This window comes from Oncorhynchus gorbuscha, linkage group LG04, assembly GCF_021184085.1.
Source record: "Oncorhynchus gorbuscha isolate QuinsamMale2020 ecotype Even-year linkage group LG04, OgorEven_v1.0, whole genome shotgun sequence".
NCBI classification, from domain to species: Eukaryota; Metazoa; Chordata; class Actinopteri; order Salmoniformes; family Salmonidae; genus Oncorhynchus; species Oncorhynchus gorbuscha.
Window position 1 is genome coordinate 50,575,728 of NC_060176.1, and position 14,930 is coordinate 50,590,657.

At 45.2% G+C, this 14,930-nt stretch overlaps 1 protein-coding gene across 2 annotated transcripts; it reads left to right on the plus strand.

Moving 5' to 3' along the window:
* The first annotated feature begins 152 nt into the window (after positions 1–152).
* Positions 153–14,549, plus strand: LOC124034217 (septin-5). 2 transcript variants are annotated; one of them, XM_046347099.1, is made up of 12 exons: positions 153–585; positions 748–761; positions 9,700–9,790; positions 10,422–10,508; positions 10,623–10,746; positions 11,540–11,674; positions 11,935–12,052; positions 12,199–12,300; positions 12,414–12,510; positions 12,833–12,968; positions 13,151–13,253; positions 13,360–14,549. In XM_046347099.1, the coding sequence occupies exons 1-12, from the start codon at positions 540–542 to the stop codon at positions 13,423–13,425; spliced, it is 1,119 nt and encodes a 372-aa protein (XP_046203055.1). In that variant the 5' UTR covers positions 153–539; the 3' UTR covers positions 13,426–14,549. The 2 variants fall into 2 exon arrangements, with proteins under 2 accessions (XP_046203055.1, XP_046203054.1); XM_046347098.1 differs by lacking the exons at positions 153–585; positions 748–761 and adding an exon at positions 8,510–8,686.
* Positions 14,550–14,930: the final 381 nt, after the last annotated feature.

The window sequence follows — 14,930 nt, forward strand, 5'->3', positions numbered from 1 at the left end:
TTTACAGGTCATAGGTATGATGATGTGCATTTGAGTGGCCATGTAGAAAAACAAAGCCAATGAGATTGAATGGAGACGAAGGTTTCTAGTTGTCAAGCCTTCTAGACCTCTATCAAATTGAAAACACTAGATAAGAAGCTGCTGTGGAGGTTGGTGTAGCAGTGTTGCTAAATGGTGAAAAGCTGATATCACAGAATGATGCATGGATAGGAAGCATGCCACAGTCTTATTCCCTTATACTTGGTGCACGTCTAGATGTTGAAAAATTAAGATTTCAAACATATGAGTGAGAAGTTTGAACAGCATTAATTATGGAAGCTGCATACAATATTGATGATATGGACAAGTAAGATCATCGGAAACCTCTCAACCACGATTGGGTACCACATAGATGAGGGCGGGGTTCTGCACGATATTGCAACACGCTCTCCCACAACCTGTCTGGCTGCTGTGGTAGCGCGGAGAAGGAACGGACGCGTACGTTTTACCGAGCAGTCCGTCCGTTCTGAAGCGACACCGAGGGGAGGAGAGCGGCGAAAATGACGACCAACATCCGATACAAGAGCCGTATCCCGATCAAATCGGGTAAGCATAAGGATAATAATTACGATTATGCATAAATGCAATTATAACGCGGTCCATTTCAATTATTGTCTTTCTCTGTCGGTCTCTCTGGCCTTATAAATTCTCTATGGGCGTCGTTCTGCATCTCTCCACCTGTGTTTCATCCCCCACAATGACCAACAGACGAGACAGTTGAGGTAAGGACAACGTTTATTCCTATTTCTATTAAAAAATATGTACAAAATTGTTATTTGTGTTCAACGCTTTTGATCTAGGTCTAGGCTTTTAGGCGATACATAGAATCATATTTCATATCAAGCGTGGTAGCCTAGAGACACAGTTTTTTCCCCCAAATTCGCTTCGTATGGCGTCATATAGCCTAGATAGCCTACGTAGCATGCCTTGGCCTAGCAAACGTGAGCTGCATCATCATTCCGATGCCCTAAAGATTACTACTGTTGTTGTCTTGCCACCGCAATACAGGGTAGAGGGAGCATCACACAGCCAGAAGGATAAGATGTCATTTATGCATACAGACACAAGATGCATACGCAGCGAGTGGTACCCAAGGGCTCGCCTCTCATCCTCGGGCATCCATGCATCATTCTAGGCAAGCCACTTGTTGTGGGTGTGAAAGTGACCCGCTCCCTATAGTTACTAGTCAGCCTATTGGTCTTTCCCTCTGTAATCCCGGGGTTGCTTGCAATTTTATAGATTTCCTTGAGTGAGCCCTGTGTGTGTCCGTATGTAGCTCAGGTGTAGCTTGGTGGGAGACCAGCAGCACACTGAGTCTCAGGTGTATCGATCTCCTCTCTCTTTGCTCTGGGGGTGATGATGACAGAAGCTTTAGATGCTGTTCTGTTTGAAGGTTGTTGCTGGAACCTTGTGTAGCTACATTGTAAGTAGGCAGCATGCAGCAATGGTAACTTAAGGCATAATGTTAGCAGAAGTCTATCTCAGTCAAAGCTAATTGCGAAACATATTGTAAGGCTTCTATATCCTGACCTTGTTGACAGTATAGTGTTACGGTCATTCAGAGGCTATGGCTCCCGTAGGTCCACTGGTCCTTGCTGATCTTTCTGGTGTTCACACATACTGCAAGCAGACATAATTCATATTGTTTGAGCTGTAAGCAGATAGATTTTCAGTAAGCCTGTGAAATCACATGGGCAGCATTGCGGAATGAACCTCGCTTGAAGACCTTGACCTTGATTACTACAGTGCAGTTAATACACACAATAGCCTGTGTGTGGATTTGGAAATGTTCAGCGTGGGTGCATGTTCAGCGTGGGTGCGTGTTCAGCGTGGGTGGGTGCGTGTTCAGCGTGGGTGGGTGCGTGTTCAGAGTGGGTGGGTGCGTATTCAGCGTGTTCAGCGTGGGTGGGTGCGTGTTCAGCGTGGGTGGGTGCGTGTTCAGCGTGGGTGGGTGCGTGTTCAGCGTGGGTGGGTGCGTGTTCAGCGTGTTCAGCGTGGGTGGGTGCGTGTTCAGCGTGGGTGCGTGTCCCCCAAGGAATTTCTTCAATTGTTTTTCCCTGTAAGAACTTTTCTCTTTTTTATTTATATTGCTGAGATAGTATCATACTGTTTGTGCGATGCAAAACTGTGTTGGAGATATTCAAGTAGCATGTCTGTTGCCACATCACACACTCTGCCTGACCTGGCCGGGTGCTTAGGGGGAGTGGTTTCTTGGATAGTGAGAGGGACTAACACGTGTGTGTGTGTGTGTGTGTGTGTGTGTGTGTGTGTGTGTGTGTGTGTGTGTGTGTGTGTGTGTGTGTGTGTGTGTGTGTGTGTGTGTGTGTGTGTGTGTGTGTGTGTGTGTGTGTGTGTGTGTGTGTGTGTGTGTGTGTGTGTGTGTGTGTGTGTGTGTGTCAGTCAAAAGGTCTGATAGGGATTGCTTATATTTGTCCTGTTTCACATATGTACAAGTGTGTAGTATGAAATGGAAATGTGTTTTTTGCACATCCCACTCCACCTGAGACCCTCAGAGTGGGGTCAGGGTGTGTGTATGAGGGAGATGCAGAGGATAGTCTGAGTAAATCACATTCAAATCAAGCCCTTCGTCCCCCTTTGCCCTCTTTCTTTCCTCCTGCTATGATAATTATTGTTTCTTGGAAGCATCTTTCTCTTATGCTTCACCAAACTGGGCCTGCCAATCACAGTCTGGTGTGCTGGCACGTTGCTAGGGAACAATTTTATCCATTTTCCTCACTCTGAGACGCTGGGAGAGGAACCTATCCGCAATTCCTCAGGATGATTGATTGACGTGTTTAGGCGTAGATTTAACGACACCCAGTTATGACAGATCTACGATGCTGTGGAATCTATAGTTCTCCTTGGCACCCGTATACTCGCATGGCATGGTTTCTCAGGTCTAAATCAGGCGTGAGGAAAGATGTACTCATTAACTTAGCTACCTATGAACACACGTGCCTCAGAGTTTCTGATTGAAAAGATAGTGTAGGTTAGTATTCACACAATGTATTTATCAGCCGAGGCCATCCATTCATGGTTGTCATGGGAATTCCAAGCCTATTTTGATTCGTTACCATGTTCCTACTGGCACTCTGTACAGCACTCCACACCCTCCACTAGATTCACATTGCACTTTTAATAGAAAAGGCCCCTATCTGTTTATGGTTGTTTACAGTAAATTGCCTGACCTGTTAGCTCAACTTTCAACTCTCCTGAGTGTCTTTTGTGTGTTTGTCTTTGTTCTTTATCTAAACTGAAATGTTTCTGCTCTCTGGCATCTGATGTCATTGTCATGCTGAAAACATGTATGCAATGCCAATGATCCAGTAGAGCGAGAGTTCAGAGAGGGAGTTCACAACCACACACGTGAATAACAAGTTTATCTCTAACCCCTGGTCTCCCTCTTTCCCTGTACAGCTTGCCATGTCTCAGGCTTTGGGTAGGCATTTAAAAAGCTGTTGAAAATAACCCATCCCTGGCCCAGATAGAAGGATTCCAAACCCATTTTCAAGAATGAAGAGTTTGGGTGACCTCGATAACTTTGAGATTAGATGATGTTAGGGGGCGAGGAATCAGAGATTTGGGTCTAATCTAAGATCTAATGATAAGGAGAATTAGAGGACTACCTTAGCCTCCTACTGTGGGAAGAAAAGCTCCCTTGAGGAATTTTGAAAGCTGCTTAACTGACAACTGTAAGATGAATGAAAGCCATATAGTGAACCATTAGGAAGCGGAACCTTCTTACTATGGTGGTGCAAATTGAGCTGATAAACGCTGAACACAGATTCCGCCTCGTTTAGAGGACATTACCAAACATGATCTGATAATGAAATAATAAAATGTGTTGTCATTATGGCATGCCCAGTTAAACCTGTCCTTGGCAAACACAATAAAGGTCATCAGTGTGTGACTCGTCTGCAGGAATGTCTAGTTCCCAGTACCTGTGACGCAATATCTCTTTACTTTCCACTGTATTGTATCCTGGGGGACTCCCTGGTGACCAGCCCCTTGCTGCTGAATGGGCAGATGCAAATGCTAGGATGCGCTGGTCAAGTGTCCCTCTATTCCCCCACTTAAACCCCTGTTCCATTCCCGCCTCGGCAATTCATGTAGATCTGAAAGGATCATGCAGTGCATTCGGAAAGTATTCAGACCCCTTGACTTTATCCACATTTTGTTACCTTACTCTAAAATTGATTAAATTACATTGTTTTCATCATCAATCTATACACAATAACCCATAATGACAAAGAGAACAGTTTGAGATTTTTTGTTGTTGCATTTGTATTAAAAAAAAACCAAAGTATTTAGACCCTTTGCTATGAGACTCAAAATTGAGCTCAGGTGCATCCTGTTTCCGTTGATCATCCTTGAGCTGTTTCCACAACTTGATTGGAGTTCCCCTATGGGAAATTCAATTGATTGGACATGATTTGGAAAGGCGCGCACACACACCTATCTATATAAGGTTCCACAGTTGGCAGTGCACGTCAGAGCAAAAACCAAGCCATGAGGTCAAAGGAATTGTCCGTAGAGTTCCGAGACATGATTGTGTCGAGGCACAGTTCTGGGGAAGGGTACCAACAAAAAAAAAGTCTGCAGCATTGAAGGTCCCCAAGTACAGTGGCCTCCGTCATTCTTAAATGGAAGAAGTTTGCAACCACCAAGATTCTTCCTAGAGCTGGCTGAGCAATTGGGGGAGAAGGGCCCTGGTCAGGGAGATTACCAAGAACCCGATGGTCACTCTGGCAGAGCTCCGGAGGTCCTCTGTGGAGATGGTTGTCCTTCTGGAATGTTCTCCCATCTCTGCAGCATTCTACCAATCAGGGCTTTATGGTAGAGTGGCCAGACGGAAGCTACTCCTCAGTAAAAGGCACATGACAGCCCACTTGGTTTGCCAAAGGGCACCTAATGGACTCAGATCATGAGAAGGCCAAAGATTGAACTCTTTTGCCTTCACGTCTGGAGGAAATCATGCTGTGGGGATCTTTTTCAAAGGCAGGGACTGGGACACTCGTCAGGATCGAGGGAAAGATGAACGTAGCAAAGTACAGAGAGTTCCTTGAAAATAACCTGCTCCAGAGCGCTTAGGACCTCCAGACTTGGGTGAAGGATTCACCTTCCAACGGGACAGTGACTCTAAGCACACAGCCAAGACAATGCAGGAGTGGCTTCGTGACAAGTCTCTGAATGTCCTTGAGTGGCCCAGCCAGTGCCCGACTTGAACCTGATTGAACATCTCTGGAGAGACCTGAAAATAGCTGTGCAGCGATGCTCCCCATCCAACCTGACAGAGGTTGAGAGGATCTGCGGAGAAGAATGGGACCAAATATAGGTGTGCCAAACGTGTAGTGTCATACCTAAGAAGACTTGAGGCTGTAATCGCTGGCAAAGGTGCTTCAACAAAGTATTGAGTTAAGGGTCTGAATAGTTATGTTAATGTGATATTTCATTTTTTTTTTTTACACATTTGCAAAACTTTCTAAACATGTTTTTGCTTTGTCATTATGGGGTAGTGTGTGTAGATTGGGGAGGGGGGGACAATTGAATCCATTTTAGAATAAGGCTGTAACTTAACAATGTGGAAAAAGTCAAGAGGTATGAATACTTTCCGAATGTATGTGGTGGCTAACAGTTCCACCTTGTGATCTGATGGGTCTTTAGAGATCTACTGAAGTGCTTACAAGGATGGGCTACGGGTCCATTTGGAGCTAGGCTGTGGAAGAGCCTATTGTTTTGCTGAATGGACAGACGCTAACGCTAGGCTACGCTATGCTAGCCAAGTGTTCTTTAGAAGGCCTATTGTTGCCAGGCCAATTACATGCTGTTAGATTAGCATGCTGAAGAGCCTAGCACCCGGAGACTCACGTCTCCAAGTAGAACAAACACTACGGATGGGGGGATGGGGGTCCAAAGAGCCTCTCTCACACTCATTCTCATCTTCAGTCTCTCAATCTTTCAAATTCAACTGTCATTCCCCGTCTTTTCCCCCTTCACCCCCTCTACCTCCCTCCATTCTGCTCTCTCTATCACTTTCCCTTTTCTCTGTCTTTGGTCTAACACCCTGCCACAGTTTTGTTTCTGCTTTTGGACTTAATTGTGTGTAAAGGCATGGTTGGGCAGGACTGAGATGTCTTCAGGAAAGGTCACCTCTCTTTATATCTATGTCACAGAATGCATCCTCTCCACATCTTCTGTCTCTAGACGTGTGTGTGTGGCACGAGTGTTTATGTATTTGCGTACTTGTCCACAGTAATAGGTGTGTAGTTTACTGCTGTGGCCTTTTTCAGAAGAGCTTCCGAAAAGACCAACAGCCAACAAGTAGACCAGTGCATCTAACTGTGTGACTGACTGATCTCTGGACCCATGCCTCTGGACCCATGCCTCTGGACCCATGCCTCTGGACCCAGCACGAAGGCTGTGTGTCTCTCTAAAGGGAAGGAAGTCACTGAGCATTCAGACTGTATATATTTGATTTCTAGTTGCGGTCAGCTGTGTGTGTGTGTGTGTGTGTGTCACTCTGTCATCAGGAGGACTGGGCTTGGCCTCCGATGGCTGTCAACGTTTAATACCCAGCACCTCACATTGTGGAATGTTTTGACTGACTAGCCCCTAATAACACATTAGCAGAGCCCAAGGTATCTGTGGTTGTGTCCCAATGGGCCCTGGTCAAAAGTAGTGCTCTATAAATGGAATAGGGTGCCATTTGGGAAGCATACAGCATGATAGTCGCAGCAGACAGACAGCTTACTGGTTTCTCCGATCATATTTCATCCACAGAGGTCAGGACAGACAGATACAGGAGGTAATGGATGGGCTGGAGATGGTTATTACTGCCTGACTGTGTCCCTGAAAAGTGTCTTCCACATGGCCTCCCTTAAACACTGTCCATAGGATGTGCTTTATTAAACTGATGATGTCAGCTGTTTCCATGTGTGTATGTTTACATGTGTGCACGTGCATCAGGTTGTGTCGGTGTGTGTGTGAAGTTGAGTGAGAGAGCTCAAGGTGCAGTGACCTACTAGAGGGACAGCTGGACACTGAGTGAAAGAGGGAGGGGCCTGAAGGAGTATATTGTGATGTCACTCTATGACATCTGTTCTATTCAAATGAATCCCCCTTTTTTTGTTTCTCTCTCAAGAGTCAAGTTTTCCTTCAATTGCTAGTATCTGATGTGTTCCTATCTCTTCCTAAAAAACATTAGCCTGGCTATATAGTAAAGAACATTTCTGTTGCCAATGCCTTCATAATGTACTGTACCCTGTTCTGTTAAGGTGGGCTCCCAAGTGGCACAGCGGTCTAAGGCACTGCATCTCAGTGCAAGAGACATCCGGCTGTGATTGGGAGTCCCATAGGGTGGTGCACAATTGGCCCAGTGTCGTCTGGGTTTGGCTGGGGTAGGCTGTCATTGTAAATAAGAATTTGTTCTTAACTGACTTGCCTAATTAAATAGAGGTTAAATACATTTTTTAAATAAAAGCTCTGTCTCCCTCATGTGAAGTAGCTTGGTATTACAGCTTCTGGAGACGTCCCATGAAGAAAGGTCCTTGGGATCCACAGTGTGTTCAGGCTTTCGTTCCAACCCTGCACTAATACATCTGCTACAGCTATTCAAGAGCTTGATTAGTAGTTAGAATGTCCTCTGTAGATGTTGCCCATTCTGTCTGGGGTATCATAGGTTTCTGAGCTCCAGTTGTCCTGAAACCTGTGTCCCGTCCTGAACCCACCACTGAGCCCACCCACACACACCGTAGGCCAACATCTGGCAACAATTGTTCACCACGCCCTGTCTTGTTTCAGTGTTTGGAGTAGTTGGGCCTCTGGTACCACTCTGGTACCGCTACATGACTTGGTGCATGGCTGATGTGCAGTCTAGACGTTGGCTAGGTTCTTCATTTTATCATTCATCTCTGGCTAGTGTTATCCCAGGGGTGGGTTGAGAGTCCCTACTAAGCTTCACTAAGCTCTGTGTGACGAGTTACTGACTCGTACAAGTCCACACTTGAACCACACAGAGGGTTTGTGTCTCTGTTAAAAGACACTGTGTTGTTCTTTGACAAATGATCACTATTATGGTCCGATATGGGCTAGATTGTTCAGCCCTCCTGTCTGTCTCTCGCTCTGGGCTGCTATAGGTCGTTACTGTAGCAGTCAGTGTTTTATTTATCTAACGGTCAAAAGGGGGGGAGGGACAACTGGGTGAATGAATAAGTGTCTTTTATGCCTTCACCCCCCCCCACCCCTCACTCTCCCCCATCCCCTCGCTACCTCTTACTACCTTTCTCTGCTACCTAAACTGCTACCCCCATTAGCTCTCTCTCTGACAGTATTCCTCCCTACCTGTCTGAACAGGGAGCAGTGGGGCAGAGGAGAAAGGGTGGAAATAAAGGGAGATGAGGAGAGAAGGAGTAGGAACAAAGGACATAACAGGAAAGACGAGTGTGGACGAACGGAGGATTACAGAGGAGTAGAGGGTGCATAAGAGAAGCGTTCTGGCTGCGTGTGAAGAGGTCGCTCTGTTTTTGTCCTCTGTTGGAAAACATTTCTCCTATTGGTGTGGTGTTGGCTTGGTATGGATGCTATCATGCTGCAGGAGAAACTGGTGGAACGCTTGCTTTGCCCTCGAGTCAGAACCTCCAGGCAGAAGGTAAATCATCTGGATCAGGCGAGAGAGGGGATAGAGGGACACTGAGGAGAGAGGAAAGAGAAGGGAGAGCGGGGTCAATGTCTCACACGCTCACGCCAGTTAACTCTCATAAAAACACCTTTCTCTGTCTCTAACATGTCATGTTAGTATGGAGGTGTGTAGGACATACTGTTGTCTTATGTCATGTCCTGATGGGTTCATGAATGATTTATGGATAGTTTGTTTGTTCTGTCTGTGGGATTTGTGTTCCCACACACACCCTAGAAGTAAACCAGAAGTTTGTATGATTCCTCATAGGTTATGAATCCAGCGCTGTAGATTTCCGTGTTCTCTGTGTGTGACTTCAGCCCTGGATCTAGTCCATGTCTACGCATGCTGTGTGTATGTGTGGTTAGTTAAGCCGTGCCCTAGGGGCTGTCGGAAATGCATATGACAACTTATAATAGACCCTGACTGAGTATTTCTTTGGCATGTGTGTTTGTTTTTGGGTTTAAAAAGGACCATTCAGGTCTGGTCAATACAGCCTCTGTCAGCCTCTGTTGGCTGCCAGACTCTGGCCTTGGTAGACTGGCAAGGGTGTGTGTGTGTGTGTGTGTGTGTGTGTGTGTGTGTGTGTGTGTGTGTCTTCAGTTTTGTAAGGGCAGAGTAAGGAGCAGCTTTGGATGATGTGTGAATGGTGTCAGAAGGGGATGGGGAGAGCTGCCAGATAGACAGCTGTGCACTCCATTGTGTAGTCGCAAAGTCATAGATCAGTCATACTTTTCTCTCACTGTGTGTGGAAAAAGCACAGCGCCAGGTCTTAGATTTCAAAATGGAATGTTATGAATGCATTTCCCCCCTTTCCCTTCCTCCTATTGTCAATGGATTTCTCCAAACTGTAATTGTAGCATGGTGGGTTTAAATTTCAATTGTATTTTAATTTCAATGGTAGTTTTGCGCTCCTTCAGCTTTTGGAAATGTTGCTTTGAACTGATCTCTCTCGCTCTCTCTTTCTCGCTCTCTCTCTCGCTCAGGAGAAGCAGTATGTGGGTTTTGCTACCCTCCCTAACCAGGTGCACAGGAAGTCAGTGAAAAAGGGATTTGACTTCACCCTCATGGTCGCCGGTCAGTGAAAGTATTGATTGTAGCCTTCTTAAAAAAGTAAAACGACCCAGTGCTATTAAGTACTTAGTGTGTGTTCATGTATGTTCACTCTGGCCTCCTGAGTTGCGCAGTGGTCTAAGGCATTGCATCGCAGTTGCTAGCTGTGCCACTAAGATTCTGGGTTATTAGAATCCAGGCTCTGTTGCAGCCGGCCCCGACCGGGAGACCAATGGGGCTGCGCACAATTGTACCAGCGTCATCCGGGTTAGGGGAGGTTTGGCCGGCAGGGATGTTCTTGTCCCATCGCGCACTAGCGACCCCTGTGGTGGGCCGGACGCAATGCCCGCTGACACTGTCGCCAGGTGTACAGTATTTCCTCCGATACATTGGTGCGGCTGGCTTCAGGGTTAAGTGGGCATTGTGTCAAGAAGCAGTGCGGCTTGGTTGGGTCGTGTTTCGGAGGACGCACGGCTCTCAACCTTCTCCCGCGTCCGTACGGGAGTTGCAGCGATGAGACAAGACCGTAACTACCGATTGGATACCACGAAATTTGGGGAGAAAAATGGGTAAAAAATCAGTTAGTGTAGGCTGTGTGTGTGTTGCTGACTGTTAGAAACATGTTGTATAATGCTGTATGTTTGTCATGTTACAGGAGAGTCTGGTATGGGTAAATCTACTCTGGTCAACAGCCTGTTCCTCACAGACTTGTACAAGGACAGGAAACTTCTCAATGCTGAGGGTGAGAAACGCACACACACACCTTCAAACGTCAACAGCTAAATAAAGTGCCATCTCATCAGAGGTTCTCTTCCCTCCCTCCCTCCATCTCTACCTCTCGCCTTCCCTTTCTCAGAGCGTATCAACCAGACAGTAGAGATCATTAAGCACACGGTGGACATTGAGGAGAAAGGAGTGAAGCTGAAGCTGACCATTGTAGACACACCAGGCTTTGGAGACGCTGTCAACAACAATGAATGGTGAGACCTCTCTGGTCCTCTACTAATCCTGGCCCTGTCCTGTCCTACAGACTCTTTTACCTTTTACTGTAGTGGGCTAAATCAGGGTCACACAGGGGATTCTTGGAAGTCTTAAACAAATCTACTTTGAAACAGAAGTATACACCTCACACACATGGGTTGTGGCCTTAAAAAGAAGACACCTGTACCATGTCATATATAGAGTTAAAATCTATTACATTTTGAGTTTGCATCCCAATATTACACTTCATAAACTGTGTGGTTCGAGCCCTGAATGCTGGTTGGCTGAAAGCCATTGAATATCAGACAGTATACCCCCATTTTTATTTTTTTATAAATGTTTACTGCTCTAATTACGTTGGTAACCAGTTTTATAAAAGCAATAAGGCACCTGCGGCGTTTGTGGTATATGGCCAATATACCACAGCTAAGGGCTGTATCCAGGCACTCTGTGTTGCGTCGTGGATAAGAACAGCCCTTAGCCGTGATATTCTGGCCATATACCAAACCTCCCAATGGCCTTATTGCTTAATTATATACATCCCAGAAGACTGTAATGCAATGAAACCATTTGACATAGAAACACCCGATTTTCAGCTTTACATTTAAAAAAAAAATGAATAACATTCCAGCCATGAGGCCACTAGAGGGTGATTTGGTCATTTTGACTGCAGGAAAGGGGTACGGCTTCTGTATGGGTTAGTAGATTGACCTAAAATAGGAATGATGGCGGCAATGAATCTTGTATGTTGTTCCTGTAAACCTTGACTGATTGTGCCGTGTGTGAGTGTAGCTGGAAGCCGATCACCGACTACATTGACCAGCAGTTTGAGCAGTACTTCAGGGACGAGAGTGGACTGAACAGGAAGAACATCCAGGACAACAGAGTCCACTGCTGCCTCTACTTCATACCTCCATTTGGACATGGGTAACAAGCATACACAGACGGAGGAATGTGATGGGCTAATGACCGGTATAGCTGTGATGACTAGATCGTAATGCAACATCCTGAGTGTGATGACAGGAGGAGGATATACCTTTAGGATCCTATGTAAACAGCACCAATACAACTCAATCACAAACACTGTTAGAATTCTCAACCTTACTCATAGTCAGTGTGTGCTTTTCCTCCATGACACACACACACACACACACACTGACCAGGTTGTTTCCTCCTATCCCTTGTAGACTGCGTCCAGTAGATGTGGAGTTTATGAAGGCTCTCCATGAGAAGGTGAACGTGGTTCCTCTCATCGCCAAGGCTGACTGTCTCACTCCCAGCGAGATCAAGAAACTCAAAGACCGGGTTAGTCCATCAGAGCAGACAGACTGCAACTGCTGAATCATGTCTCGGGTTAATTTGGTTTATTTAAGAGCAAGTCCCTCAGAGCTTCTGCACTCCCCCTCCAAGCAATGTCTTACCCAGTTGTGTGTGTGTGTGTGTGTGTGTAGGTCCGTGATGAGATTGAGAGGTTTGGCATTAAGGTGTACCAGTTCCCAGAGTGTGACTCTGATGAGGATGAGGAGTTTAAACAACTGGACAAAGAACTGAAGGTGAGACACACAGCTGAAGACTGAACATCAGTAAGACACCTACAAGTGGAACGAGACCACTAAACTCAACCATCCCTTGTCAATCTATCATGCCAAATCCTGTGTGTGCGTAGGAGTGCTGTCCGTTTGCAGTGATTGGCAGTAACACTGTGGTTGAGGCCAGGGGCCAGAGAGTGAGAGGGAGACTCTATCCATGGGGCATTGTGGAAGGTGGGTGACAACAATGGAGGACATAACAATATTACTCAAGGCTTTGACTCTTAAGTTGCATGGTAGAGCATGCTTTTCCTCACAATTTTTGAAGGAAAAATTACTAACTAAAACTATGAAAAACGACCAACTATCGCTATGTCTCAACCAAAGCATTATGATTAGGCTCAGGAGTTCTTGCTCAGAACACTTGGTCAAGTAGAAATCCATGTCCCTAATATTACACAGTGCATCAGTTCTGGTGGATACAACAGAAGGAATGGTTTATCTTAGCAAATCCTGTCAGTATAATATGACCCAGTTTGTCTGTTTTGTGTTTCAGTGGAGAACCAGTCTCACTGTGACTTTGTGAAGCTGAGGAACATATTGATCCGCTCCCACATGCACGACCTCAAAGACGTGACCTGTGACATGCACTATGAGAACTACAGAGCGCAGTGTATACAGGACATGACCAGGTGTGTGTGTGCTTGCATGTATGTGTATATATACATATTACTGTAGAGGTCAGAGAGAATACAAAAGAAAGTATGAGTAGTTTGGTTTATTGCTGGTGTTGAGATTTGTCTTTAGTTTTGTTTATATCGCATGCCGTTGTGTGTGAGTCTGTATTCATGTTCCCTGTGTGTTTTCCCCTCAGTAAACTGACGCAGGACAACCGAATGGAGAGCCCGATTCCCATGTTGCCCCAGCCCACCCCCGACGTGGAGACTGATAGACTCATCAAGATGAAAGATGAAGAGGTAATTATGGGTAACACCGCCCATACAGGCTAGTCTCCAGTTTATAGAAAGATGTCCTGCGCGAAAAGACACAAATGACATTACCACTCACTCTCTTTCTCTGCAGTTGGCGAGGATGCAGGAGATGCTGAATAAGATGCAGCAGCAGATCCATGATGGGAAGGACCAGTGAGCCCCTCCCTGGCAGACCCAGACTACAGCCCCACCTGCTGGCCAGCCACTGATTTACATCCATAACTTCAGATGAACAAATGCAAACAATACCATACATACCAACATGTTATTTACTGATATAATCAGCATTGTGTTGGGGGAGGGACAGTTGCTATATATTCATTCATTGGTCATTTGTTTTTTTGGTGCTTTTTTTAATTTGGTCTGTCCTGCAAGGAGAAATGTGGTGTGGATTTAGTTTTTTACTGAACCTGGTGTCCGTTTTGAACCCCATTTAATATTATGAACAGTCCTAGCGTATGTCATAATATAAGCATTTTATTTAAATGACCTGTTAAATGTATCTAATTTATAAATATGCTGAATACTTTTGGGATATTCTGTCAGGTTATGAATACGCATAAGATGTTTTGTAAAACGGCAATATTACTGATGTTAAGGTTTGAGTCTGTTGATTTTGAGTGAGTGTGTCTGTGTGATTCGAGATGTATGACACTCTATTAGGAGAACCTTATTCTGCTTTGATACTGTGAGAATCTGTTTACCCTTTCAGTGGCATTTCTTGTGCTTTTGGTACAGACTTAATAATAGGCTACCTAAGAATCTAAACACATGTAACGTATTACCTTTTTACTGCTGGTCTCTACTTCAACTTGTTGGGGAGACCCTTTTCGTTTTTCGTTTTTTTTTAACAATGTCTTGGCGCTTGCAAGTCAGATTGAGAATGTCTTCAGCGCCATTTGCTTACCTTACAGTGCATTGAGACCCGTTTGACTTACATAGCTAATGAAAGGGTAGGTTCGGTAAGTGGTGCATGTGCGAGCATGCTAAAGTTACTCATAACTGCTTAGAGCTTAATTTCCACTCATATGATGCAATGTGTTTGTTCTTAAATGCATTTTGAGCTATGCCTCGGTACCACTATGTGACTGTAAAAATAGGCAAACTTTTAAGAGCAGCTACTGTATATGCTTTTGTCCAATATAGCATATAGTGTGTGGTGTATGCTGCCCTCTGCCTGTTGTGTTCAGGATGGTGTTTGGCTTTTTATAGTGCTTTTGCTCAGAAACCATGGGGGAACTAGTGACCCATTTATGATGATGAATAAACAGTCTGGATTCATGTGTTTGTTTTATTTAGCTGAATTATTTCCTAAATAAAGTATATGGTTTCTAGTACAATCTACAGGACACTAATATTTAGGCAAGTACGGAGCCCAAATGGCACAGAACAGGGTACCATTTGAGACACAGCCCTGAGATCTCCTGTAGGCCCCACGCAGGCAGGCCTGTGTGAGAGATGTCTTCCTACTGTCATGACGTGGCCCTCTGAGTATAGCGAGTGCCTTTCTCCATCTTACACCCAGGTTCTGTTATCTCGGCTCGTACATTTCTAGAGGACTCTCTCTCCTCATGGCCAGGCATTATAGTCAGAGTTTCACAGAACAAAGGAACTTCAAATACATCACAGAACTTGAACTGAACAATATCCATGTTTTGGAGA